The sequence below is a fragment of the Dermacentor albipictus genome, chromosome 10 (assembly GCF_038994185.2).
Source record: "Dermacentor albipictus isolate Rhodes 1998 colony chromosome 10, USDA_Dalb.pri_finalv2, whole genome shotgun sequence".
NCBI classification, from domain to species: domain Eukaryota; kingdom Metazoa; phylum Arthropoda; class Arachnida; order Ixodida; family Ixodidae; genus Dermacentor; species Dermacentor albipictus.
Genome location: NC_091830.1, coordinates 90,843,559 through 90,870,135, shown reverse-complemented (window position 1 = coordinate 90,870,135; position 26,577 = coordinate 90,843,559). Strand labels below are relative to the sequence as shown.

The window sequence follows — 26,577 nt, the reverse complement described above, 5'->3', positions numbered from 1 at the left end:
ACATCGAGCATCGGACATGGGACAGTATTCTACTGCATACTGCAGTAGAATACTGCAGTGCAAGGAGACAACACATTTCACGTCATTTGAACTTGTTTACGGTCGGACAGTAACAACGACACTAGACGCGATGTTGCCTGTAAACAACAGCAGTGAAGACGACCCTAACGTTGGTGAATACGTAGAAAGGGCAGAAGAAGCACGGCAGTTGGCAAGGCGCCGTATCATACAACAGCAAAACGTCGACGCAAACCGGTACAACCTAGGGCGAAGAGAGGTACAGTACAACCCCGGAGACAAATTGTGGGTATGGACGCCAATACGTACGCCCGGTCATTCGGAGAAGCTACTGCGCCGTTACTTTGGCCCGTACAGAGTACATCGCCGGCTAAGTCCCTTAAATTACGAGGTAACTCCTGAAGCCCAAGTCTGCTCCACACGACGCAGGACTCGCCCAGATGTCGTACACGTAGTACGAATGAAGCTTTAGCATGAAAGGCGTTGACAACCAGAATTTGCACGTACGATCAAGCCTAGCACCAGCCATCCTCTGACCACTGTCGTTTTAAAGCAGTTGGCTTCTCTATAGGCCTTTTCTACGCATCGGGACGATGCTTCTTCGGAGGGGGCTAATGCCACCAGCATTGCAAGAACACAGGACGACTGCCACATCCCAGCTGCTTTTCAAGGAGTCACCACACCGCAAGCGTCAAGAAAAGCACCGCAAGGCAATGCTGGGCTGGTGCTGAGAGACCGGCGGCTCATGCGCGGGAATCAGACTGGCACGCGACAGGAGGCGACAAAGAAGTGAACGACGTTAGAAGAAGCGAAGCTCAAGGGCGTTTTTGTCGACGGGCACAGGTTCGCCCAGAATAAATTAGTTTTCATAGAAACGGCCGTCGTAACTGCTGGTTACAATATTTAACAATTATTACCGTGGTACTCTTCTCTGCAGCTACATTGCCTTTGATGCCTCTATGTCGAAGTACCCAGCATATTAGGGTCGCTTCCTTGCTTGCATAAGCTAAGCATAGCAAGCTGGACAATTAAGAGCTGAATACTTGTATTTTGGTACATTCATTAGAGCTTTAACTACGCTGAATAAGTCTGTGAAGACAATTTCTTTCCTTAGATTGATTAGCTTGATGCGCTTAACTGCCGAGAAAAACGCGTATGCTTTGGCTGTGAAAATATGTGTATGCAGATTTAGTACACTGCCCACTGAAAGCAATGGTGCCAAAGCTGCTTAAGCAACATCACTAACATATTTGGAAGCGCCATTGTAAACATCTGCCAATGAGTGCTTCATCTGAAGTTCGAGGAAGTGCAAACGTATATGAGTCTCCGAAGCGCGTTTAGAAATCTGTAAAAGACACATCGCCTGCCATTCGCAAGGCGGTGAAAGCGGACTGGAAGCCATTAGGACTTTCTCTTGAAATGGTATGCCTGTTTCTTCAGCCGACGCTTCTAAACGCAGGGACAAAGGAGTCCTGATAGTCGGTCGGTTCTGACAAACGCTGGCAGAAGATATGTCGCCTACAGTGGAACAACATGGGTGTTCAACATGTGCTTTTACGCTCAGGGAGCAAGGTAAAAGTTAATAAATTTTTGTAGATGCCAGAACCATTCATGTGGCTCGGCATACAGGGTGTCTGCACGTGCAGCAAGTAGGATGCCCAGATGGTTAACGGGGTCTAACATCTTTAAATAACTAGGTGTTGCAGTGGTATAAACTAAAGCTCCGTAATCAAGGCGTCACCGTTTAAGGCATTTGCATAAGCTAAGGAGGCATCTCCTCTCACTTCCGTATGATGTGCGTGGCAAGAGCTGCAGCAAGTTCATAGCTATCAGGCACTTTGTTTTTAGATACTTCAGGTGCGGATGTAAAGTGAACTTGCGGTATAAAATTATACCCAAGAATATATGTTCACGGCTTACAGATAGTTGTACTCCATTGAGATCTATCACGGAGTGCGTCAGTACACCTTCTTTTTCGATCAGAAGAGGACGCGCGTACGATTTGGGGTTCGCGCAGTCTGACGCCATGCTCATCCGCCCACTTACAAACAATGTTGAGGCGAAGTGCACCTGTCGCTCAGGATAGCAAGATTACAAGATTTTTTAACCGATGTGCGTATCATCCAAACACACATAATAAAACATTCTGCGCGGTATGACATGGTGGAGGGACTTTATTTTCACAACAAAGAGTTCAACTTGGCACACTTTCTTGTGGCACACCAGTCTCTTGGGTCAATGGACGAGATCAGTTATTACCAACTGGAAGACGGAATGTCTGGTTCAAGAGATAACTTTAAATCACGTTGAGCAAGTTGCCTCGAATAATGATTGCGACGAGATCATGAAGGATTTAAAAATGTCAAGTGATGTCAGATGCTTTCTCCATGTGTAAAAATGCCTATTAAATGTTATGCACAAAAGCATCGGGGATATTTGTCTCGATATCGGCAATGTGAACTCTTCTATCTACCATAGCTGAAACTGCACTGTAAGTCATGCATTATTTGTTACTTTTGAGAAAATGCATCAGGCACCGGTTAGTTGTTTGCTCGAAGAGCTTGCAAAAGTAACTCGTTATAGCTATAGGCCTAAAACTGCTGGCCGAAGTCGGGTCTTTGCCGCCTTGGATAATATGAATTGTCATTGCTGCTTCCCAGGCAGTCGTGATGTAGGCATTACAGTATATGTAGCAAAAAAGCGACAGAAGTGTTTTGTGGATCACGTGGTGTGCGTTTTCAACATGTCGTAAGCTATTTTGCCTTTCCATGGCGCCGACTTATTGCAACAACTCAGTGACGCCTGAAACACTAGCATGGTATATAGACGCGTGTACTTCTTTATCTTTGTCGGGCGACCACGTTTCACCGCCTAAAAAATGTCATCGCACGGCGCAGGACGCGCCTGCGTGTATAGTGTTTCCGGAACGTTATCGATAGTTCCATCCGCTGTCTGTGACCGAACCTTGTGTAATCCGCTTGCATGTATGCGCAACGCGAATAATGCGGAACTTTGGGTAGGACACGCGGGTCCCAGCGATTATTCTGGAACATTCGACAACTGATGTATCAAAGCCGGTGCGCTTAACCCGCTGATCAGATTTTCGCCAATCGCCGACTGCGTTCGCCGCTGTCGTCGTTCTTTGAGTATAACGTGTTTTTTTTTTGAGGGCACAAGTTCGCCTAATAAAACGCTAATTTCATTAACTACAGTTTTGCTGCCTCCTTCGCCGTCACTACAACGTGACAATATGGACCACTGTAAGATTCATTCTTTGTTATTTCCCAATCCAGGGGCAACCGCTCATCTTGCCACTAGTACTGTGTAACTGTATGTACACCCAAAATGAATGTGCACCCAAATGGTAATTGTACTTGAAATGGGCACCTTTAAAATGAGCCTGCTCTTCAAGAGTGCTTCTCTAGGCGTTTTGTAATGGTAGAGGATGGCTTTGCCAGCCATTTAATTTATTAACTGTGTTCCAGGCTTTCTTTTCGCCTGTTCAACAGTTTATGCCTGATGTGTGTATTTGCCAGCTTTCCTTATACGCATAACAGCTCGTTCTTCTCCCTTCACTCATTGTTTTCTTAAAGACAATCCCAAGCCTTAATTTGCTTTCCCCGTGCTTCTCTACAGTGATTGTTCCTCTATGAAACACATGATTAGGAATTGTTTCCTTGTGTTTCAAGGATGTATGTAGGCGCTATATATTCAACTGATGCTGTGAAATATGCCACCGCGTCATCGATGTTCAGTTAGGAATGTCACCCCATGTTAGGTGGGGGGGGGGGGGGCAAGGGGGGCTCTCTGTATTGCTTCGAGTCGGCAAAGTCAATTTTCCACTGGGCAACATGGGGAGAGTTTCTATCACTTTTTGTTAATGTTAAAATTATTGGGAAGTGGTCACTTCCGTGAGGGTTTTTGGTGACATTCCACTCGAAATGTGACATGGGTGTACTTGATGCGATGATTAAATCTATAGATGAGTATTTTTTCTGTGTCCCGCTGAAGGATGTGGGCTATTTGAGCGATAACGCTTAGCGATGTGGGAATTTGAGCGATAACGCTTAGAAATTTTGCCGTGGAAAGTTGGCAATTCGGAGCGATGTACAGGGAAGTTATCGTGACCAACTTTGAAAAAGCACCACTCGGAGTATGACTGCGTCAAGGGCAGTTCGAAGGAGTAACTGCTGGCTAGGAACATCTCTGTCCACTGTGACTGCGACGCAGCCCGACGAAGCGAGTACTAAGGACCGGGTGGGTGGGGGCGGCAGTGAACGGGCGGGCCTGTGGTAACAATGAAATGGGTCAAAGTTAGGGGTTTTAACGATCGGAGGCGGTGTAGTAATATCCGGAAACTCATTGAGTTGAGCCGCATACAGTGAGATAAGCAGTTTGAGGTAAGTATGGTTGAGAGCAGTGGCGTGCGACACAAAACCCTTGACTGACAGACGCGCGATGTTCTGCACCAGGCGACAGCAGCTCACGTCCATGAGCAGATGAAAATGGCTCATGAAATCAGCCATTGAGAGGGTATAGTGGACGCCTGCTATACAAAAGAACGAAGGCAATCCTCTCTTAAGACAGAGAACGTGGGTAATAGATCTCTGCTCGCAAGTTGCGATGAAGGAACAGTTAATAGCTTGTAGTGGGGGTGACTGTGCGCGGAGGCGCACGTCAGCTTTGAACGTTACAATTATGCTGAGCTCCACGCCAATGTCTACCAGCAAAGGCACCCCAGTGGTTCTGTAGGTAACGTGGAAATGGTGGCATGACCTATTCATTTATTTTATAGATTTTTTTATTGTACCTTCAGGTCCGAAGCATTACAGAGCGGAGTGGCAAAAAAACATTTCTATGAAAAGATACACTCATACATAGAGATATATAATGTACGAATACAAATACAATACTCTAATTAACAAATCAAATCAATACAAGTCACCAAACTATAAAACAATGTAAAATGATCAGATGATACAGGTAAGCACAAGCAAACAAGGCGAAACAAAGAAAAAATAACGTGAGGTAAAGAACTAATTAGTTACTGCTAGTTAAAGCATTCTTGAAACGTTGATGGTCTGTAATTTATGCAGTAGTGGTAGGAAGATGATTCCACTCCTCCCAAGTGCTGGGAAAAAAATGAATACTGATAGGTAGAAGTCCTACAAAAAGGAACGGCTACTTTATGTCGGTAGTCAATGCGTGATGATACATACTGGGCAGGAAAGATGAAATCATCGTGAAGTGAACGATGGTGAAATATTCGGTGAAAAAGACACAAGCGATGAATCTTACGGCGAGATGCTAGTGATGGTAGTTCAAGGCTCAATTGCATATTAGTCACACTTGCGGTTCGAGCATAATTAGACATAATAAAACGTGCAGAGTTATTTTGAACCATTTCGAATGAGTAGATTACATTGTCATGGAAAGGGTCACAATCCGAGGTGGCGTATTCCACCTTCGAACGAATTAGTGTTTTAAAATGTAAAAGTTTAAGAGCCTGAGGAGCAGGTGAGAAATTCCGGCGAAGGTATGCAAGTGTTGTGTTGGCGCTGGCGATTATGTATCCAATGTGATCATCCCAGGTTAGTTTGAGGATATCGTGACGCCAAGATATCTATATGACGATGCTACTTCCAAAGAAACTTTATCAAGATATGAAACATTTGCATTAGTAACTCTAGTTACACGCATGACTTTGCATTTTTTAGTGTTTAATTCGATGCACCAAGTCATACATTAGTCGGACACAGCATCAAGATCAGACTTTAGCATAGCAGTATCGTTAGGACTAGTTATTTCTCGAAATATTACACAGCCATCTGCAAACAAGTTGATATGGGAAGAGTCGCAGGAAGGTAAGTCGTTAATGTAAATTATAAAGAGGAGAGGGCCAAGCACCGATCCTTGTGGTACCTCTGAGGAAACAGGACTCGGAGGAGAGTCGGTGTTATTAACAGAGACAAACTAAGAACGATGGCCGTGATCGCACGCTGCTGTTATTGGCGACCGGCCTGAGCGTGTCCCGCACATGTGAAACGCGGGAAACGCGTTCGATGCACACATCGACAAGCCGTGGCGCTAAAGGTTCGTTGGTAGCAGCACAGGCCCTGTGATGAGAAACTGTGCTCAGGCTGTTGAAATGGCCATTGGAAGAAGGTGGCGCGAGAGATTGGTGATTTGAATAGGGTGGGTCATTTAAATGCGGAGTGATGCGCAAATGCTTACGTTAGTAGGCGGCTTGACGTGCGAACACTCACGGTTTCCCGAAGGGAATCCATTTCAGGAAGTTGAGAGCTACGGACAGCATTTATGACTGCCGGAGCGACGTTCATCGTATCATCGCCAAGTTCACCCAGTTCCGAAAATGGCATATGTTTAGCCATGCCTACGTTGGCTGAAAGACGTAGAAACAACTCACATAATGCAACCCTGTCCAAGGAGTCTGGTTGGTCACCAATGAGGTGTTGCAGATAGACGTATAAACTGAGCTCAACGTCGGTCACCGTGTTCTGCATTGTTCAGGAGCTGCTGAATGGGCACAAGGACATGATGACGAATTTGTGATGACAACGAAGGGACGATAACTGTATTACCAAAGCTGTATGACGACAATGGTGTTACGACGACGGCATGGTGAGACTAGAATCACAAAAGTGCAAAGACGAGGATGCAGCAACCACGACAGGCGCCACACCACCCGAACACATACCGTGTGGTTCAGTCTGTAAGAGAAATTGTACCATAGGGCCAAAGCAGATGGCATGACGATGCAGTATCACAAGCGTAATACAAGAAAATTGGCACAACAAATATTACGCTTCAGAAGGAAATAGGTTTGACCATGTTGGTTATTCGTCGTAATGTATGCAACATAGCTCAGTAAGGACAAGTGACAAGTCGAGACAGGACAAACGCTAACGTTTAAGAAAAAATTTATTGCGGATGCTCAGTATATATATAAATGAAGTCCAAGCCGCAGAGAAGACGAAAGTAAACTGCCACCTGCAGACTATGGTAATAATTCAAGCTTTTTATTTGATAAAGCCACTGATGGCATACTGACGCGTCAGTTGGCCCTCTACTCCATCGGGATAGAACACATGATGATGATGGTATGATGAGAAAGAGATTACGAAGCTGCAATGGCGGCAATCGAACGACCGCGACGACAACACTACAAGGAGCGCATACATGGTGGCGCAAGCAGGAACCCAACTTCGCCCACTGGGTGGGCGTAATTGGACGGAGGGACGGACCAACGGACAGATGGACGGACAGACAAGTAGACAGACAGAGACAGATAGATAGATATATCGATAGATAGATAGATAGATAGATAGATAGATAGATAGATAGATAGATAGATAGATAGATAGATAGATAGATAGATAGATAGATAGATAGATAGACAGAAAGAGAAGACAGACAGACAGACAGACAGACAGACAGACAGACAGACAGACAGACAGACAGACAGATAGATAGATAGATAGATAGATAGATAGATAGATAGATAGATAGATAGATAGATAGATAGATAGATAGATAGACAGACAGACAGACAGACAGACAGACAGACAGACAGACAGACAGACAGACAGACAGATAGATAGATAGATAGATAGATAGATAGATAGATAGATAGATAGATAGATAGATAGATAGATAGATAGATAGATAGATAGATAGATAGATAGATAGATAGATAGATAGATAGATAGATAGATAGATAGATAGATAGATAGATAGATAGATAGATAGATAGATAGATAGATAGATAGATAGATAGATAGATAGATCTTCAGCTCTATTGTGTCTTTCAACTAGGAACGCTACATTATTTTGGCGCAGCCAATAGCCGACTCCAACATGTCGGTGGCATTTTTCCTTCAGCGTTGCTTCTATGTCTATAATAAATGCCAAGCTGGTAGATTCAAGTCCCCTGCATAGTGGAGGAGTACTATGTGTGCAAGGTTATGATGGAAAAGTGACAATGCATATTTATTGGGCCTCAGTAAACATCGAGTTCCAAGGTCATGAAATAGGCAGTGAAATACTGGTGTTAGAGGGGGTGACATTCGACTTTTCTGCTGTCCAGACCAGATATAAAGAAACTAAAAATCCACGTATACTGGGACGATGTGGTTTTACTGGAAGGACTATCGAGGAAAGAGACACAGCAGGGTAAAAAAAATTATCTACGCGTTTTCAAGTGCGCGGAGGATATTGCAACGACCTACCCTGAACTGGTATGCATAGGAATCTATACAAGCGATGAAGTCACACAAGGTGCCTTTCGAACTAGCTGACAAGACCGTCATCCGAAAATCACCTTATAACATGTCAAGAAAGAGCAAGATATGGGTGAAGAAAGAGTTGCAGAAGATGCTGGACGCCGATATTATCCGACATTCGCTGTACCCTTCGCCTCTCCTATAAGAATTGCGCCGAAGAAAGATGGAATTTTCAGACTGTGCACAGATTACAGGGTTCTCAATCGCTAGACAGGACTCATACCACTTCGCATGCCAAAGATAGACACGATTATAAATGAGACAGGTGGTTACCAATATTTTTCACGTATTCACTGGGGTTCAGCTTTCTGGCAGATCCCGCTAACCGAAGAAACAAAATTGTACACTGATTTTATCACCCCCTTCAATCTGTACAAGTATAACCGGTTTCCTTTCAGCTGGAAAAACTCGCGAGCAATGTTCCAGAACATTATCATTATCACTATCATTATCATTATCATTACCATTATCATTCCAAACATGTGAGCTACACCTCCAATCTGAAAACCTACAGAATCTGTACAGAGAAAAATATAATTCCTAAAGGTCTAACACTGAAGGCTGTATCAGCTCTAGGAACACTCCCACCACACCATCGTGCAAACTGGCAAACAACATTGCACAATGCTTCACTTTCACTTTTGAATATCCTGAAAGAACACTGCGAAGAGCAAATCGAAACTTTTAGCCACAGTCTTCGGAACATAACCCAGACACCAGATGTGAAGAGAGATTTAGAAGATTACGAAGAAAAACAGTCAAGAAAATTGGTTCAAAAACAAAGAAAAAAAGCTAATTTTAATCAAAGAACAGCCTTCCAGCCAAAGAGCCACCACACGCCGACAAGAGGGACTTCGAGTTTAGAAGTACCAGACCTGAAGGAAACTTCCACAGAACTAACCGCTCCAATGTTACTGACACTTCAAAAACATTAAGTCAAAAAGAAATAGACGTACTCAGCAAGGGCCTAAACTTTTGCCCCACGAAAAATACAATAAATGAATTCGAGCTTCACAAGGACCTCTCAGAATTCTCCCGACGAATGCGTATCCGACACTTTTTCGCAGACACACCAGACGCCGGGACGACACCACTTAGAGCCCAATCCACTTGGACTCCCGAACCAGAACAAGCCATAGAACTTCACATATACCTTAAAACTGTCACTAAAGAAATCATAAGCCAATCCAAGACATCTAAGCGACCTAAAAAAAACTGCGTCGGAGAGTCATATCGTTTCAACTCTGAGTTGCCGGAATGACATTTGTTAATAAGGAAGCAGATAAAGGTGGAAATATAGTAGTTGTTTGGCCAGTAGAAAAATACATGCACGAGGCTTACAGACAACTAAACAACCCAGAACACTACCGAAAACTAGATAACGATCCGTCATTGTCCTACACATTGACAATTACCAACAGGCTGAAATCACTTTTGGCTGATGAATTGATAACACCGTCAGAATACAAATTTCTTAAACCAAGCAACAAAACTGGCGGGCGTTTTTACCTCCTTCCAAAAATTCATAAAATTCCATCTGCTAAACTATACACTGCTATTATCCCAGGCCGTCCGATAGTATCAAACAACAACACCCCGACAGAAAGCATCTCCACATTCCTTAACCACTACCTTGGTGACTTGCCAAAAGCACTTCCGTCATTTGTACAAGATACGCCCCACCTGCTGAGAATTATAGAGGACATTAACACCAAGGGTACACTACCCCACAACACAATTGTCGCAGCACTAGACGTCACGGCGATGTACACCAACATTCCAATCCCTGATGGTTTATCTTCGATAAAACAAACGCCGTCTAAACACAATGCACAACACTCTACTGAAGTTTACTTGTCTCTCCTTGAATTAGTTCTAACACATTACTACTTCGAATTTGAGGAGAGCTACTACCTGCAGATACATGGTACAAGCATGGGTACGCCTTTTGCACCAACCTACGCGAACATTTATGGGGATTCTAGAAACAGATTTCCTATCGCGCTGCACTACCAAGCCCCACACATTCCTACGATACATAGACGACATACTCATAATCTGGGGACATGGTCAAGACAGTCTAGATAAATATGTAGCATTTCTAAACTATGTTCACCCAAGAAAATATTCACATCAGAATCCTCAGCGGAGCGCATAAACTTTCTGGACACAACAATATACATTGACAATGTTGAGCAAAGGACAACGCTGTACAGGAAACCTTTCGACAAACAACAGTACCTAGAATATACCAGCCACCATCCCAGACATTGCAAACAAGGCATCTTTAAAGGCCAAGGCACACGACTTCGTCGCATTTGTGTTGGAAACCAAGACTACATAGATAGACTCGATCACCTTAAAGAAACCCTATCAAACAGGAACCACCCAAACAGTGGCCTTCAAACAGCCTACATCGCTGCAACCAAACTTGATCGAGCCGAGGTCCTCAAGCCTCGCCTGAGGATCACAACAACAACGCCTCTTCTTACTACAAAATTCTCAAACGCACTCCCAAACGTGAATAACATCCTTAGTAAATACTACCCAATTCTCACCAGTAACCAGAAACTTAAGAAGATTTTTCCCGACCCTCCCAGAGTAGCCTACAGACGCAACATTAATTTTAAAGATGTCCTTGTGCACGCCAAACTACAGACAAAGAGGAAGCTGGGAACCAATCCTTGTGACCGCCCCAGGTGCGCTACATGCAAACATATTCAATCTACTACTACAGTAAAAAGCACAGCGTCGAATTACGCACACAAGGTAACTTCGGCTTTCACCTGCACATCAAGCAACGTAGTCTACTGTCTAGAATGCGCCGCTTGTAGCAAACAATACATAGGTGAGACTGGACACCAAATTAATACAAGACTCAACGGTCACCGCGCGGACACAAAACACAATTTACGCAAAGCAGTAGCCAGCCACATTAATGAACATGGTCATGTATTTGACAAAGCAAGGCTCTATATACTACAAACAAGGTTCCGTTCCCCTCGCTAAAGGAAGTATACGGAATCATGCCTCATACACAAGTTCAATTGCCTACACCTGACAGGAATTTATTTGGCACGCGGCAACTTAGAATCTTTAAAAGTGGTAACTTAAATCTGAAATTCTCACATCATCAACCAAGACACAAAACGCATTATGCCACCAGCTAACCTTAATTCTTAACCTCACCTACGCTTTCCATTACGGAAAAAAAATTTTCCGGCCTACTACTCAATTTAATGTATTCATTCAGGTTTTTACGTCTATACCAACTGCGCGACCCCCTTCTGCCATGTACACTGCGCATCACTCTCCTGTTTGTTATTCCGGCTTCGGTCCCCCCTCCCCTTCTGTTGTCACTTCCCTTTTTTTAAATCTATTTTTTGAAACCCCCTCATCAACACATACCGAAGTCAATATGCCCTCCGCGGCGCCTCAATCCAGAGTATCGCCATTTCTGGATGGCGCCGTAACGACACCTACGTTGAGCGACTGGGGCAATGCCCCTTGAAAGACCATGCCGCTGCCTTTCAGTCACCCCATACACTGCACCGCAGACTCCGCATCGCCATCTTAACTATTTCAAAATTACTCGACGTATTGCTGCTATGCTACTCAAGTCACTTTTTCAATTCACGTTTTTTTTTTCTGGGTGTGTGCGTGTTTTTTTTTGCCTTTGTGTTATTCGCGCACTGACTGCCTGACCGGCCCTTCTAATGCCACAAAACATGCCGCCAGCGACTCTCCCTGAATGCTTGCTAACCTCTCGCATCCCCAACACGCTCCTTAGCCCCCCCGTCTTTCCTAAAATTTTGTTTTTGTATTTACTGTTCTTTTTTCTCTCCCCCCTTTTTTCTGCCTGGGTGCCGCCCTGGCTTGCCCCCCCCCTTTTTTTCCATTTCTCCTTTTTTTTCTGCTTTTGATTCTTTTCTCTTCTCCCCTAGTGCCCACATTCACGCTCTTGTCCCCTCGTTTTGGGAACGAAGCTCAGAGATGTCGGACGGCAGCACTTGTTTCCTCTGGTAGTCTCTCTCTTTAAAACCGGCCGCCAGCGACAACACCCGCACGTCACGTCACTGCACTAACCCTTTAAAACTAACATGCCGAGGATGACGAGGCCGCCTTTGACGAAGATAGGTCCTCCTATCGAAACGTTGGCCAGCGTTTCTGAGGCACCTTATCCCTGTTTACGAACTTTATACCACAGTGTGCTATTCCCTCTGTCAGCCCCTTTCTTGTTTTAGAACATTGTGAAGCAAGTCCCGAAGCCTTTCTTAGGTGTCGTTTCTAATGTTTACATAGATGACACTATCGTCTTCTCCAAAACAGAAGCTGAGCATCAGGAACAGCTGTCTCAGGTATTAAATACTTTGAGCTTGGCACACATCACGGTTAATTTTAGGAAAAGTGCGTTCATGCAAATAAAAGTTGTGTTTCTTGGCGGAGTATTTGATGGGACTACCAAAAGCATGAAAGAAGAGTCTATCGAGAGGATATCCCAACTGGTAAAACCATATGACTTCCATTCACTGCGGGTGTTTTGAGTATTAGCGATTAGATTTAAGACCTTTTTTGCCATAAAAACACGCCATTATACCATGACGCCATTATAATACTTTGCCACTCGAACGTGCCTTTTGTAGTTATACACCTGGATTTCGTCGAGCTAAATAAGAAAGCAGAAGGAGTCCAAAAAACGGAAGCTTTTCTTCTGGCCATAGATGGATGCACCAGGATGGTTGCGGCACGGGCAGGAAAAGGTGCGAATAGTGTCATCGCGCTCCTCGAACGGGATATGTTTTGGACAGTCAGGACGATCGTAGGTGATAATGGTCCAGCGTTCAAGAGTGAAAAGCTAGCAAGATGGGCTCGAGACCGCAATACATCAATCATATTCTCTACGCCATATCATCCCGCGGCGAAAGGGCTTGCAGAGCGTACTATGCGAGATGTGAAACAATACATCAGGATGCATGATAGCTTCTCTGGTGGGTGGAAATGCGCTTTAGAAGCAGCTGTAAGACGTAAGAATCTCTCCTACACCAATGGCTTGGGATGCAGCCCACACTTCGCTTCTGCAGGAGAAAACCCTATTCTATAGGCGTACCGTGAGCTGGGGCTGTTAGAAGATAATCTCAATACCGTCGAGGAGAGGAAACAAAAATCGCAGGAAGAGAAGTACCGTAAAAGAATGAAAAAAATTTTAATAACAGACATTGCTCAGATATCCCAGACATTCAAGTCACCGAGCTCATTCTAGTTACCAAAGGAGTAAGAGGACCCAGTGCCAAGTTTTATGGTCCTTAACTTGTGACAAAGAAAGCCACTCAGAAATGAATACTGAAGACTGTGTGGCACATTGGTGAACGTGCCTCACGTGAATTTGCTTCGATTGGAAAGGTTTTGAAGTATTACCGCAGGAGGGGTTAGCAAAAGAAACCTGTAAGGGTGAAGCGGTATGAACCTTCGAATAGATGCTGAAGAAGCGCAGGAACCTGGGTACAGGAGAAGAAGAGAGTGAAGTGAGAATAAAGGTACACAAGATGGACGCCAGTTCCACAGCAGTGATTTAAGTCTATTGTGTCCTTTAACTAGGGATGCTACAATAGATAGGCAAGCAGGCATGCGGACAGACTCCACACGGCTTAAGACGGCAATGAATGCTTTTGAAGAAAGTGTAGCTTTAGGACCTTTCATGGCGCATATATATTCGAACTGGTACCGAGCTACAAGGCAACTTCGCCCACTCAGCCATAATAGGCTAGATAGACACATGGATGGATGGATGGATGGATGGATGGATGGATGGATGGATGGATGGATGGATGGATGGATGGATGGATGGATGGATGGATGGATGGATGGATGGATGGATGGATTAATGGATGGATGGATGGATGGATGGATGGATGGATGGATGGATGGATGGATGGATGGATGGATGGATGGATGGATGGATGGATGGATGGATGGATGGAGGGACGGACGGACGGACGGCCGGCCGGCCGGACGGACGGACGGACGCACGGACGGACGGATGGATGGATGGATGGATGGATGGATGGATGGATGGATGGATGGATGGATGGATGGATGGATGGATGGATGGATGGATGGATGGATGGATGGATGGATGGATGGATGGATAGGCAGAGAGGCAGGTAGGCAGCAGGTAGGCAGGCAGGCAGGCAGGCAGAAATAGGCAAACAATGTTATTGCACAACAGTGCATTTCCAGGGCGTTTGGTGGTGGGTATCTCCAAACTGGTGACATTCTGGCTGGACAGTTAATTCAAGTGAATACCCCTTGCACGCTCACCGGTATGACGACCTCAAGGAAAGCACAAAGGGAGACCGTCGGCGACAGGTGCTCTTTCCGTTACACGCAGCAACGCATGAGCCGTGGGCGACCCGGGGACAGGAACGCAGCAACTTAAGCGCGGTAAATGACCCAAAGAACGGAATCCTCGTGGGGACAATTGCTCCCCATGCGGCCTCACGCATCCCTCCCCGCAGCGACTTACGCGAGGGGGGGGGGGGTGGCTAACAGGAAGTTGTTTAATGCAACGCGCGCGTTCATGTGGAAACGAGAAGGCATGAAATGAAATATGGAGAGAAGGCCGGAGCGTCATGAACCACGAGGAAGGGTGAACTGCGAAATCGGTGCCTTAATGGATAGCGGGATATTGACGTCGTTCTGCGGACAGCGAAGCCAGCGTCGACAGAGGGAGACGTGGGAAGGTGGAGCAGCAACCGCGACGGTTACATCGACGACTCCTCGGACACCAACTAGCCTGAAACCTCTACCTGCTTACAGAGTGACAAAGAAGACCTTATGTATATTTGCCGGGGTATGTATAATCTGTAAAGAGTGCGGACTCTCAGGTACGGTAGCACTGTAGGAGAGGCGACATGGAATAGCTCGGGTCGCCTTTCTCGTTTTGGTTTTCGTGTCACATTACATTTTTTGTAAGAGCGTATTAAAAACCGCATCTTCCCTCTATCCCAGCCAAACCCTGACACAGATCTATTCTGTTTTGCGCCACTCGAGGTTCACGCGCTTGAGTGATTTGGGTCGCCAACGTACCCTAGGGGTTGTCTCACCGGCTGCAGTTCGTAAATTACCACGTGGGTAAATTTACTGCGATTGCGATATCAATGACGTGATGTGCCTTTTATAGTCCAAAGGGTATCACACCGTCGCGCGCGCTGTGTGCATGCGACGCAAGCCTACGATAGCGGCTCAATATGCGGTGCGCGGGAGAAAGCCGAAAGCAAACGCGCCGCCTTCCGTCGCGCGAGAAGTGGCAGGTTGATGAGAGGGAAGGCGAAGGAAGGCGGCGTTGTGCTGCGGCAGCCATTGCGTATTTCGCGAACGGGCGCAAGAGGGTCCTGGCTCCATGTCGCGCGCAATAGGGAGCAAAGAAGGGAAGAAGCGCAGGAGGCATGGACTCTGTCAACAGGTGCGTACATTCCAGGGCCGCGCCGGTCGCCTGCGCCGTACCTTGACATGAATCTGCAGGCGGTTCATAACTTTGTGCGCGCTGTGTTTTCGTCACCCTCACGTTGAAGCGACAGACAGCACTAATGTAACTTCGCTCGCTGCTGCTGCCACACTTGCTCACACCAGCATTTTGACAGTGAGTGCCCGCGCTCGTCGAGTGTGATGTGTTCACGTTTGCTCGTATGGGTGACACCAAGCTTGTTTCAGTTAGTAAGCGAATGTTTTTTTAATTATACGGCCGATAAAACTAAATTTCTTTAGTTATTTGATTTATTATGTAGTATGACCAAAAATAAGTGCAACTTACCTCCAGCAAATTGGGTCCCTGTGGTAGGCAAATGTCGAAACGAGTGGGAAGGAGAGGAACAAATATTTAGTGCGAAGCATACATAAAAATGCTGTAATTTGTACATGCTGGAGTTTGTATCTGCTGATGCACGGAAGCATTCAATTTTTAGATCGGGAACAACTTCAACCTCAATACCACTTTACCGTCAGCACAGTAGTAGCTTGGCTTACAGACCATGGCTGTGCTGTGTTGATAGACAATATCGCTGTTGTGGGATAAACCCGAACACACCATCACAGGAGCCTCGAAGATGTCTTGTCCAAAGCTCTAGAACGTCGGTTACTGTAAAATTCCGACAATTCACCATCATTACTAACACTTATGCCTTATTGGCGTTTGACTGATCCTGAAGGATGCTTCCAGTCAAGTCCGTCCTTTGCTTATTTCTTCTTCCGTGTTTTTGTATTCGCGCTTTATTCCGTTCAGGAGAATTGGCAAAACGTTTTAATAGATACAGAATTACTAAGTATGTCTAGCGGTAATGCAATTCTATTATGTGAGCTGTACTACCTTGAAAGGCAGAGGCTGCTTGAAAAGTAAAAGTTATAACAAAGTTATCTAACGCACCTTGTGCGAGGAGAAAGTTACTTATTTTGTAACGCACATGACAAAAATTTGACGACAAATGTTCAGTGGAATATGAAAGCTTGCTTAGCAAGATTTTTAATAAGTAGCTCTCAAATCACCTAAGGATTGCAACATTTTTTCAAAATGAGTACTTATTTATTACTGCTTTGTTGCAAATCCTGAGTGAGAATATCAGCAATAAGTTGGTTATTTATAAGGCGAATTAGTAATGTTTGTGAAGACCCAAACACGATTGTGCAATTCGTATCCCACAAATTGTGTCCTCTATTTCAAGTAATCCTGTTCAGGTGACAGTAAGGCGCTGTATATATGTAAGGAGAATGTTCAAAAATTTCATTGTTGGTTAAGGATAAAGTACATCATTTTTATTACATAATGAAATACATTAATAGCTCTCAAACACTTACATATTACGGAGTTTTTACGAAAAACAGTGGTAGCTATTCCTCGGGTAAAGTGACTGCATTGTCACATTATAGTGAGGAAGAAAACTGAACTTTGTGAAAAGTCTGTATATAATTTAGTTATTTACTGCTATACTAAGAAAGTAACGCTCGAAACACAACCATAAAGCCAAGCATGGTTTTAAGTAGCCTAATACGGGCCCACCGGTGAAGCCCGCTCGCTATAGGCACATGTGAAATCACACTTTCCAGGTTTATTTCTGATGATTAAGAACGCTCAACAGTAACCATCCCAACACAATGCGATAGCCAAGAGCCTATGGCGTTGTGCTGCCGAGTTAGAGACGATGAGTTCCATCACGGACAAGTGGCCGCATTTCAATGGTAGCAAAATTGAAAAAAAAATAGTTTACATAGGTTAAGATACTAATTAAAGGACAGCAGGTAGTCCAAATCGTTGCACAGACCCTCATTACTGCGTCGCACTTAATAAGATTGTGGTTTTGGGACGTTATACCACGGGATTTTCAACAATATTCCCGTCATGCGTGTCGGCTGACAAGAGCACACTATTTACACATTTGACGACAACCTTTATGAAACGACGGATACGGCAGACTTTTCTTCTGGCTCGCTACGCCTTGATAGCAATGACAATTTGATCAAGACAGTGAGAAAAAAGAAACTCAGTGCGCTTCCAATCTGTGAAGAAGGATGACCTGCAAAGCTGGGTATGTGGGCTCTTAATGGCCCATTAATGCACCTCCGCCGCGGGTCGTCCCAGCATTGCACTATCTTCAGGATCGGACCACGTATGGGGAGTGCTTAATACCTGCTTCACTTCCGCGGCGGGCCGACCCGGCTCTGCACTATCTTCGGGATCGGCCCACGTATGGGGAGTGCTTAGCCTCTGCTTCACGTCCGCCGCGTGTCGGCCCGCATTGCACTATCTTCCGGATCAGCCCAACTATGGGGAGTGTTTAACGCCTGCTTCAGCTCCGTGGTGGGTCGGGAATGCATTGCACTAACTTCGGAATCAGCCCACGTATGGGGAGTGCTTAACGCCGGCTTCACCTACGCCGCGGGTCGGCCCAGCATTGCACTACTTAAGGATCGGCACAAGTATGGGGCGCGTTTAACGCCTGCTTCACCACCGCCGCGGGTCGGGCCGGCAATGCACTATCTTCGGGATCTGTCCAGGTATGGGGAGTTTTTTGCTTACCACGACAACTACACGAAAATTTCCTTGGATGGTATAGGTATAGAGCTTCGCTGTAAAATTACCGCTTTTTAATATGTTATGCGTTACACCGTCAGTGCAAGAATAATTGCGTCAGTTGTGTCGGCCGCAGATTTTCTTTCTAACATGTCTACGAAGTTGTATTATTTGACCCATTTTCGGTCAATAAATTGACTACTAAGTGAACCCAGCAAAACGCAGGTACGACTACAAAGCGTGAATGAATAATTTCGCATTCATCTCCTATTCAAACAATTTTAGGTTTAGCACCTGCATTAAGAACGGCTTGAACTAGACCGAAAGCATTACGCCTAAATAAAGAAGGATGACTATTCAACTATCCCAACTACCGAACGCGTCACGTGTGAGGTATGTATTGAACGGACACCTCAGTTTTACCTGTGGACATTTTTTTTTTATTATTGCGACAGCGTGCCTTCTGGCATAAAGAAATGTTTAAACATGTAAATACACTCCGGATTCGCGGAGGAAGTCAAGCAATGTCCGGTGGTGGGGCCCCAAGATCCAACTTTCTACGTCCGGTGGCCGACCTGGGGGTGGTCCACATCGAAGCAGGTGTTTCTGGCGGAGGGCATGTAGAGAAGGGCAAGTCCAGAGGAGGTGCCCAGTGTCCACCTCGCAGACAGGAGCGGGACAGAAGGGGCAGGAATCGCTCATGGAGGCACGGTACTGTGCCGACCACGACCAGGTTATCGCAGGGGTGAGGGCGACACGGAGGCGTAACCTTCGTAACAAGACCTCTTCCCAGCGCGCTAGGCCGCCGGGGAGGTCGGTGCCACACGGTGGGAGAAGTGCTCGCGTGGCGCGCCGAAGGTGTTCTTTTTCTGCGAGGAGCTTTGTCTCCGGAGAGATGGGGGGCAGTTGAAGTGGACGCGAAGGTTTGTTGTGGCTCGCTGCATCCACTAAGGTTTGTGTGGGATGCGCATTGCGACGTATCCATTGTACACGTACTGTAACGGATAATTTTTCCACTGTGTCCTGAATCTCCTGTGCCAAAACGCCGGAATTCAGAACACGCCGCAGACAACGGATGGCAGCTGAGGAGTCGGTGAAGATATCAATGTGTCTCCTAGATGGCGGAAGCAGCGGACAGAGGATGGATACTGCGTCTCGGATTGCCAATAGCTCCGCCTGTGTCGACGGCCAGGCAGGGGAGCAAGCATACGAGCAGGTTGCGATGTCTGACAATATTTCAGGACAAGCGATAGCCGTGGTGACGTGATCATCACTCACGCTAGCGTCGACATACGCTACATGTCTGCACGAAGAGCTTGCACTCGTAGCTGATGGGCTATTTGCTATCATACTCGACTCTCTAAGGTGGCCAATGGATCGTGTGTGTATGCGAGTCAGAGGCCGATTGTCCGTAACTTGCTGATAAAGCCATGGTGGTCGTGGCGAGCAGGAATCGCACGGTATCACTGAACCGTCTGCCATATACTTCTCAAGAGCTGCAGCTTCAGGGATATTATTGCACTTTGCGGAACGAGCTTGGCGACGCTGGTAGACCAGTTCGTCTAGCGTATTTAATTGCGCTTCGGCCTGGAGTGCGTGAATGGGTGTAATTTGTGGGAGGCCCGTAATAACCCGCATTGCTGCTCGATTGATAGATTCCAAGCGGTCCCACTCTGCTCGTGTCATGTGGTGAAACTGGGCTTGGTATATCAATCTGGGCTGTAGCACAGTACGTATGAGGAGGCGGGCAATGGTGGTTGTGGCACCACCTGACTTTTGAGAAATCCTACGGATGAGGTGCAGCATTTGGGATGTCTTCTGACGTGCTGTGCGAATCCAGGGGCCGGCGGAGCCGGAATCGTACAAGTCCAGGCCGAGGACTCGGAGTGAGTTGACGATTGGAATTCTGTTTCCGTGCAAGAGAAGGACGATAGGGGTGGTGTTGAACGCACGGCGGCCGCGCGCATTCGCGACCGGAAGCAGAGTCGTCTTTTCAGGCGACAACGTAAGTCCCAGAAAAGAACACCATTGATCAGTAATCGTAAGAGCGAGCTGCAACCTTGTGGCTTGAATTTGGAGAGACGGGTGGACAGTCCAGACTGTGATGTCATCCGCATAAATGAGTGCGTGCAGGTCAGCAATGTCGCCCAATCGCCATGCCAAGGGTAGGAGGCTAATGTTGAAAAGTATGGGGGCCAGCACTGACCCTTGCGGTACACCGCGATGTGGGCGAAAGGATCCCACATTCTCCTTGTTGATGCGTATGGCGAATTCACGAGATGTAAGAAAGGTGTGAATAAACTTGCATATGTGGGCGGGTAAGTGAATCCAGTGCAGCACTTCAACGAGGGCAGCGTGGCTGACGTGGTCGTATGCTTTGTGCACATCCATGCCGAGCACGGACCTCACTCGGGTCGATCGGCCACCAATCAAAACCATAGAGGACAAGTGACCTAGGCCGTCTTCTGCGCCAAGGTGGGGGCGGAAGCCAACTTGCGACGGGTGGTACCAGTGATGTACGTCTAGCCGCCACTGGAGACGGTTAGCCACCATGCGTTCCAACAATTTCCATAATGTACACATAAGAGAAATTGGTCGAAGATTTGATATGTTGTCATGAGGTTTGCCGGGCTTTGGGATGGCGATTATAGCTGCTTGCAGCCAGTGCTCCGGTACTTCTCCTGACAGCCATGCAGCGTTTAACGAATTAAGAACATCTTCCAAAGTGGCTCCTTCTAGGTTTTTAAACGCTTCATAGGTCACGCCGTCAGGACCCGGGGCCGTCTTCAATTTGGCTTGGTCTATTGCAGCGAGAAATTCAGCCACCGTGAACGGAGACTGCATCCCAGCGATAGCGTGAGTTGATGGGAGTGCCCCTGCACTCGGCGGAAGCGTAAATGGGGCGGAGACCACAGGTGGCCGCGTATCATAACCGGGAAATAATGCCTGCGCCATGTCAAATGCAAAGGCGTCTGCGGTCTTGCCAGACGCGAGGCACGCGCTGGAACCTGGGTCAGGAGAGCGTCCACCAACTTCCATTGCTCGGAACGTTCTCCAAATTGAGGCGGCGCTGGTGGTTGGACCTAGCGAAGAACACCAGGCCAACCAGCGTTGACGTGAGAGGCGGCGTTCGTGGCGTCTAGCTGCAGCTGTCAGCTGACGGTGGCGGAGTTGAGCCTCCACGGAATCTGGGTGTCGGCTGGTTTGAACCTCTGCTTGGCGACGCTGTGCCCAAAGCTGCAGGAGTCGAAGATCTGGCGCCAGACGAGATTCCTCGACCCATGACGTTAAAGTGGCTGTTTTGACCGCCGATTGTAACATTGTGATGGGGTCGCATAGAGGGGCAAGAGCGTCCCTTGATAACGAAGCACGAAACGTGTCCCATTCGATCACCCTACATTGGCGACGGAGGCGGTCAGTTTTCTGAGGGGCTAAGCCGAGCCGAATGGGATGGTGATCACTCCCCCAGCAGTCCGGTTCCCGATGCCAGGTAACTGTCTGATGGCCCAACCACCAGGCCAGGTCCGGTGAATACGCTGGCATTCGTGGGTGGGTGCAACGTCGTGTAGGCATGGATACGTCATTAATGAGATTAAAGTTGTTCTGGGTGAGAGTATCAAGGAGGAGACGTCCACGTTCACGAGACACATAGTACCCCCACTCACGGTGAGGAGCATTGAAATCACCGACGATGAGAATAGGACAGCCAGGATGATGCCGACGAAGCCAGGTGATCCACCCTAGACGAAGACGGGGCGCCTGTCCCGAGTGAGGACGCACATAACACGACACAAGCACAACAGCACACTGAGAGAGTTGCACCTTTACAGCCACGACCTCTTGCCAGGCAGTGCACCATGTCACCATAGGTATAGCCGTCTGAACGAGGGAGGTACGAACATATATAGCTGCTTTGCCTGGTTTATCACCCGACAGGCACGCACGGCGATCTGGGATGGAAGGTGTTGCGTAGCTAGTAAACCCCGAGATTCGAGGAAGAGAGTTCTGCTCCTGCAGGAGGAACGCCCAAGTTCGAAGCGAGCCCAAGCGAATGCGTTCTCGGAGCTCGCCAACCTTGTTAGCGAGACCCCGACAGTTCCACTGAATCACATATGAAGGCGGGTTGAGGCCATTGTGGTAGCCATCATAGTAAGTGCTCCGCAAGGGTAGCAGTTAGGGCGTGTAACTGTTGCACAACATAACGCAGAAGCGATGCCGGGTCGGAGGCGAGTTTAGGCGCAGGTTCACGCACAGACGCAATACCTGACGCCGGCACTGGTGAATGACATTTATGAGGCGTTTGTGCCGCCGATGACCTATTTGTTGTCGACGAAGTGTTCGCAGTGACAAGGCGGTTGCGGCGAGAGTTGAGTTTGGATAGGTCCGTTTGCAATTTTTCGATGTTGCGATCGATGTCACCCAATTCCTTTTGAAGTTCCTCCTGGGCCGTTGAAGACGCACGATGCCTGTGGCGAGTCCGGCTAGTAACATCGCTGTAAGTTGCCTGAGGAGTAGATACCCCCTTAGATGATGAGGGGTCGTCTTCCTCGATGGCTTCATCCTCTTCTGTTAGCGGAGCGAAGCGGTTGGGAGACACCAACAGGTCCTGGGTATGTGGAGTAGGGCGAAAAGTGCGAACGCCGCGTTTACTTTTCTGAGCCTTACGTTTCGTTGGGCAAGCGCGATCCGTTATTGCATGGTCATTGGATTTGCATAGACCACATCGGAATGCTTGGGAGCTGTTTGGCTCATTTGTCTGCACCGGATCCGGGTTAGGGCACGATGCACGCATGTGGCCTTGTTGTAGGCACTGGTAACAGTATACTACGTTTGGGCGGTATGAACGAGGTCGAAGGACGCACCCATTGTAGATAAACCGTTTGGGTGGAGTAGCGGGTCCGGAAACTGTTATCAGGCATGTGCGACCACGTCCTAGGTAGCGGGCTAGCAGCACATGATGAGTGTCACAAGTCAAAGTATCACGTAGAGTTTCCGGCGGTTCGTCGGGATCGACCCCTGTTACCACGTAGCGAGAGATGTCCGTGCCAGAGAGCAGGTATTCTTGAACGGGCAAGACGCGTCCACTGGGAAGGGTGATTGCTGTCAATGTGCACAGGGCACACACTTTCTCTAAGGACGGCACCCACACCGACACCGTGTTGGAGGCCCGGTGATACGTGTAGCCTGAGAAGCCCGTCGCGGTGACGCAAGAAGCGAGCGTTTTCTGAAGGGTCGTCGTAGGGATGTCTTCTATGTTGTAGCCTTCCTTTGGACGGATGGCAACTTTGTACGATGCAGGGGGGCTGTTAGACAGGCGTTCCGGGAGAGCATCTGGATTCAACAGACACGGACGCTTCTGGACAGTAGCACCTGATGAGGCAAGCACTGGAGACGCGCCCGGTGATGCAGCGTTGCACAGAGACGCCTGTGTTCGCGGGTCCCCTACCTCGTCTTCCATCGACTCTTCGTTGGTGGCGGTAACCGACTCAGCAGCAGGAGCAGTCGCCATGATCTCCACAGCTAACTGCTGCCGCAGCTGCTCTTTCTTGCGCGGCGTTATTGCGCCTTGGCGGGAACGCTGTTCACGCGATGAGGCGGCTAGGCCTAAAGCGCTCTGACTCACTTTAGGCGACGCTGTCTTGCCCCCGGGAGCATCCCGGGGGCCGTCGATGGCTCGGTTCGGTGCCACAGGTGGACTGGCTGCGAGGAGCGGCCAGAGGTGGCGGAATTTCACAGTTCCAAAGGGAAAAAAGCACTTCAAAAGCCGGAGCTGCAGGAACACACGTCCGACGAAATCAAGCGCTTGCAGCGCCCCCACCTGTGGACATGCTGCGCCTTCTGGCAGAGACGTAAAATCAACGAATACCCAGTGGCACACACCAGTGTCGGCGTCAAAGAGGTTAAGAGATTAGCGCCACATGCAGTATGGTACACTCGTAGTGGCGCATCCCCACGGTGGCGGTATTCATTATTAGACTGCGCTACGTTCGTGATCAGCCAGCATGTTTAGACAGCGCTGTCTCAGTTGTGAGCTATTTTGAATGTAATGAGGGGAAAGGGGCTTGCGTTTTGAGTTTCACTGTAAGGGTATTAGGTTATCGCGTATATTCGAACCACACAGTGATGCTATCATTTCTTGAAGTTTTGCGTAAATATTACTTTATGATGTTGACACAGTTTACTTTGAGGCATTCAACTGAATAACGCGCTTGCGTGAGACGGAGAGCCTACAGTAATGAGAATGTTTGCTGCACTTACGCAGACGTGCCTGTGCATGTGTGAAACGTGTGCGCATAATATAACTGTGCTCACTATGTGGCTGCTCTGCCGGTTGAATCTGTCGCAAAGCGTGTGCTGCCACCCTTATCGCCGTTAAGGCAAACACATATCCAACAGTAGTACTGCCACGTCTACTGGAAAATGGATTTGTGTTTGACCTTCTGCGTAATAGTGTTTGACCTTGTGTTTGTGTTTGTGACCTTGTGTTTGACCTTCTGCGCAATGCTTTTATATCTGTAGGCCGCGGTATGTCATACTTTAAAACTTTTTCTGATGCATTTTGGTTTGAGAAACTGTATTAAATACCGTTTCTTGCACCAGGCGGAGAGCCTTCGGGAATGAGGATAAATGAGAACGAACTCTAAACGTTAGCTGGAAAAGCCCTTTATCTTTCGATTTCTGTGTAGCAGAATCATGTTGTCGCGCATAGTCGAATTGCAGTTTCAAGCTGTCATGTCTACAGCTTGTTTTTAGGATATACTAGGTTATTTTCTCGCTAACATTACTTCCAAAGAATAATTTAGTACAATCATTCACTTGCACATGGCGGAGGCCTGGGATAGCGAGGACGTATGCTGCACTTCCGCATACGTATGGGCGCATCCGACGTACGTCCCCTAACGTTAGTTGGGATGGTGGCACTTGTCTAACGTAAGCACCAGCTTAGCTGTACATATAATGTCACAGGGTGGTATGGAGGGGTGACTGATGTACAGCTAATTTTATAATATGCTGTATTATGAGTGATTCTCCTGAGTATTTAGTTCTCCCTAGAGAGAACATACTTCCGTCCGTTTTCAACGACTTTCGTGGTAACATGAAGACATTTGAATACTGTGCTCTCCAAATCAACGTAAAATAATATCTCAAATACAACCAGTTTTGTCCAATGTTGTGTTCCGGCGATTTTATTTCTCCGACAATAACTTGGTTATACTCTATAATAGTTATCTACAACCGACGGTATCCACCCGCAATCTATCAATAAACTTTATAGAACGGTATACACAAAACGTTTTCATTACAAGAAAAACCTTATTACGGAACCTGCAAATTTTGCAGAAAGCACTGCTGGCTTACCGGCCTGTTTGATATTTTTTTTTATAAGGACAGATTTTTCTACCTTAAAACACAGTTTGGTTTCGTCCTCCTTGATCCTGACGCTGCAAAATATGTATCTTTGACAAAATTTCGAATGGTCACAGTAAATGCTCAAGCAAACATATATGAATACACCCTGCAGTGTTCCGTATTTATGGCTACCGATAATTGTACAGAGACAAATATGTTTCCATTGTTGTCACAAAATGCACGTTCTTTGCTTCCGTTCTAAAAAACGTTATTTTAGCATATGGGCTGGTCTAATTTTGTTGAATACATTGCATTAGTGGATGGTATCAACCTAGCAATAGTTCACGGCAGACTTGATTACCAACGCTTGTTGTAATCAAAGTTGATGTTAGGTTTAAAGCGAAGCATGTGAATAGGTACATAATATGGCATATAAAGTGCAGAGAAGTAAGCGTATCACGGCGGCTGGGCGAGCTTCTTCACTGGGGTCCAAACGCACCACTTTCGCTTCTCATGTCTTGTAGGCAAATCAGTACATCGCCGTTTTTGAGATAAATAAAAAGGCGAAACCATATAATTTTACATGTACAATTCTTATTCAATTAGCATTGTCAACATGACGATGATCGGGTTGGCTAACTTACTCTGCCCACAAGTGAAGTAAACACGAAAATCAGCAGGCAGCAGGCACAGGTGTAAACAAAATCAGGTGACATGTTCTTTTGAACAATGCTGGATTTGTAATGACAAGGAAGAAAAGAAAGCAGGGGATTTCAGCTCACACCATTGATCGTTCTTTTAATGCACCAGTAAAGTGTGCTACCCTGCTCGTAAATCCACGGTTTA

General features: G+C 46.9%; 1 protein-coding gene across 6 annotated transcripts in view; it reads right to left on the bottom strand.

Moving 5' to 3' along the window:
• LOC135918142 (uncharacterized) overlaps positions 1 to 26,577 on the bottom strand; it is a 295,422-nt gene that overhangs the window by 74,183 nt on the left and 194,662 nt on the right. For all 6 annotated transcript variants that reach the window (XM_070527127.1, XM_070527131.1, XM_070527129.1 and 3 more), the window contains one exon: positions 16,132 to 16,149. In XM_070527127.1, coding sequence (XP_070383228.1) covers positions 16,132 to 16,149 — 18 coding nt within the window. The remainder of the gene's footprint in view (positions 1 to 16,131; positions 16,150 to 26,577) is intronic.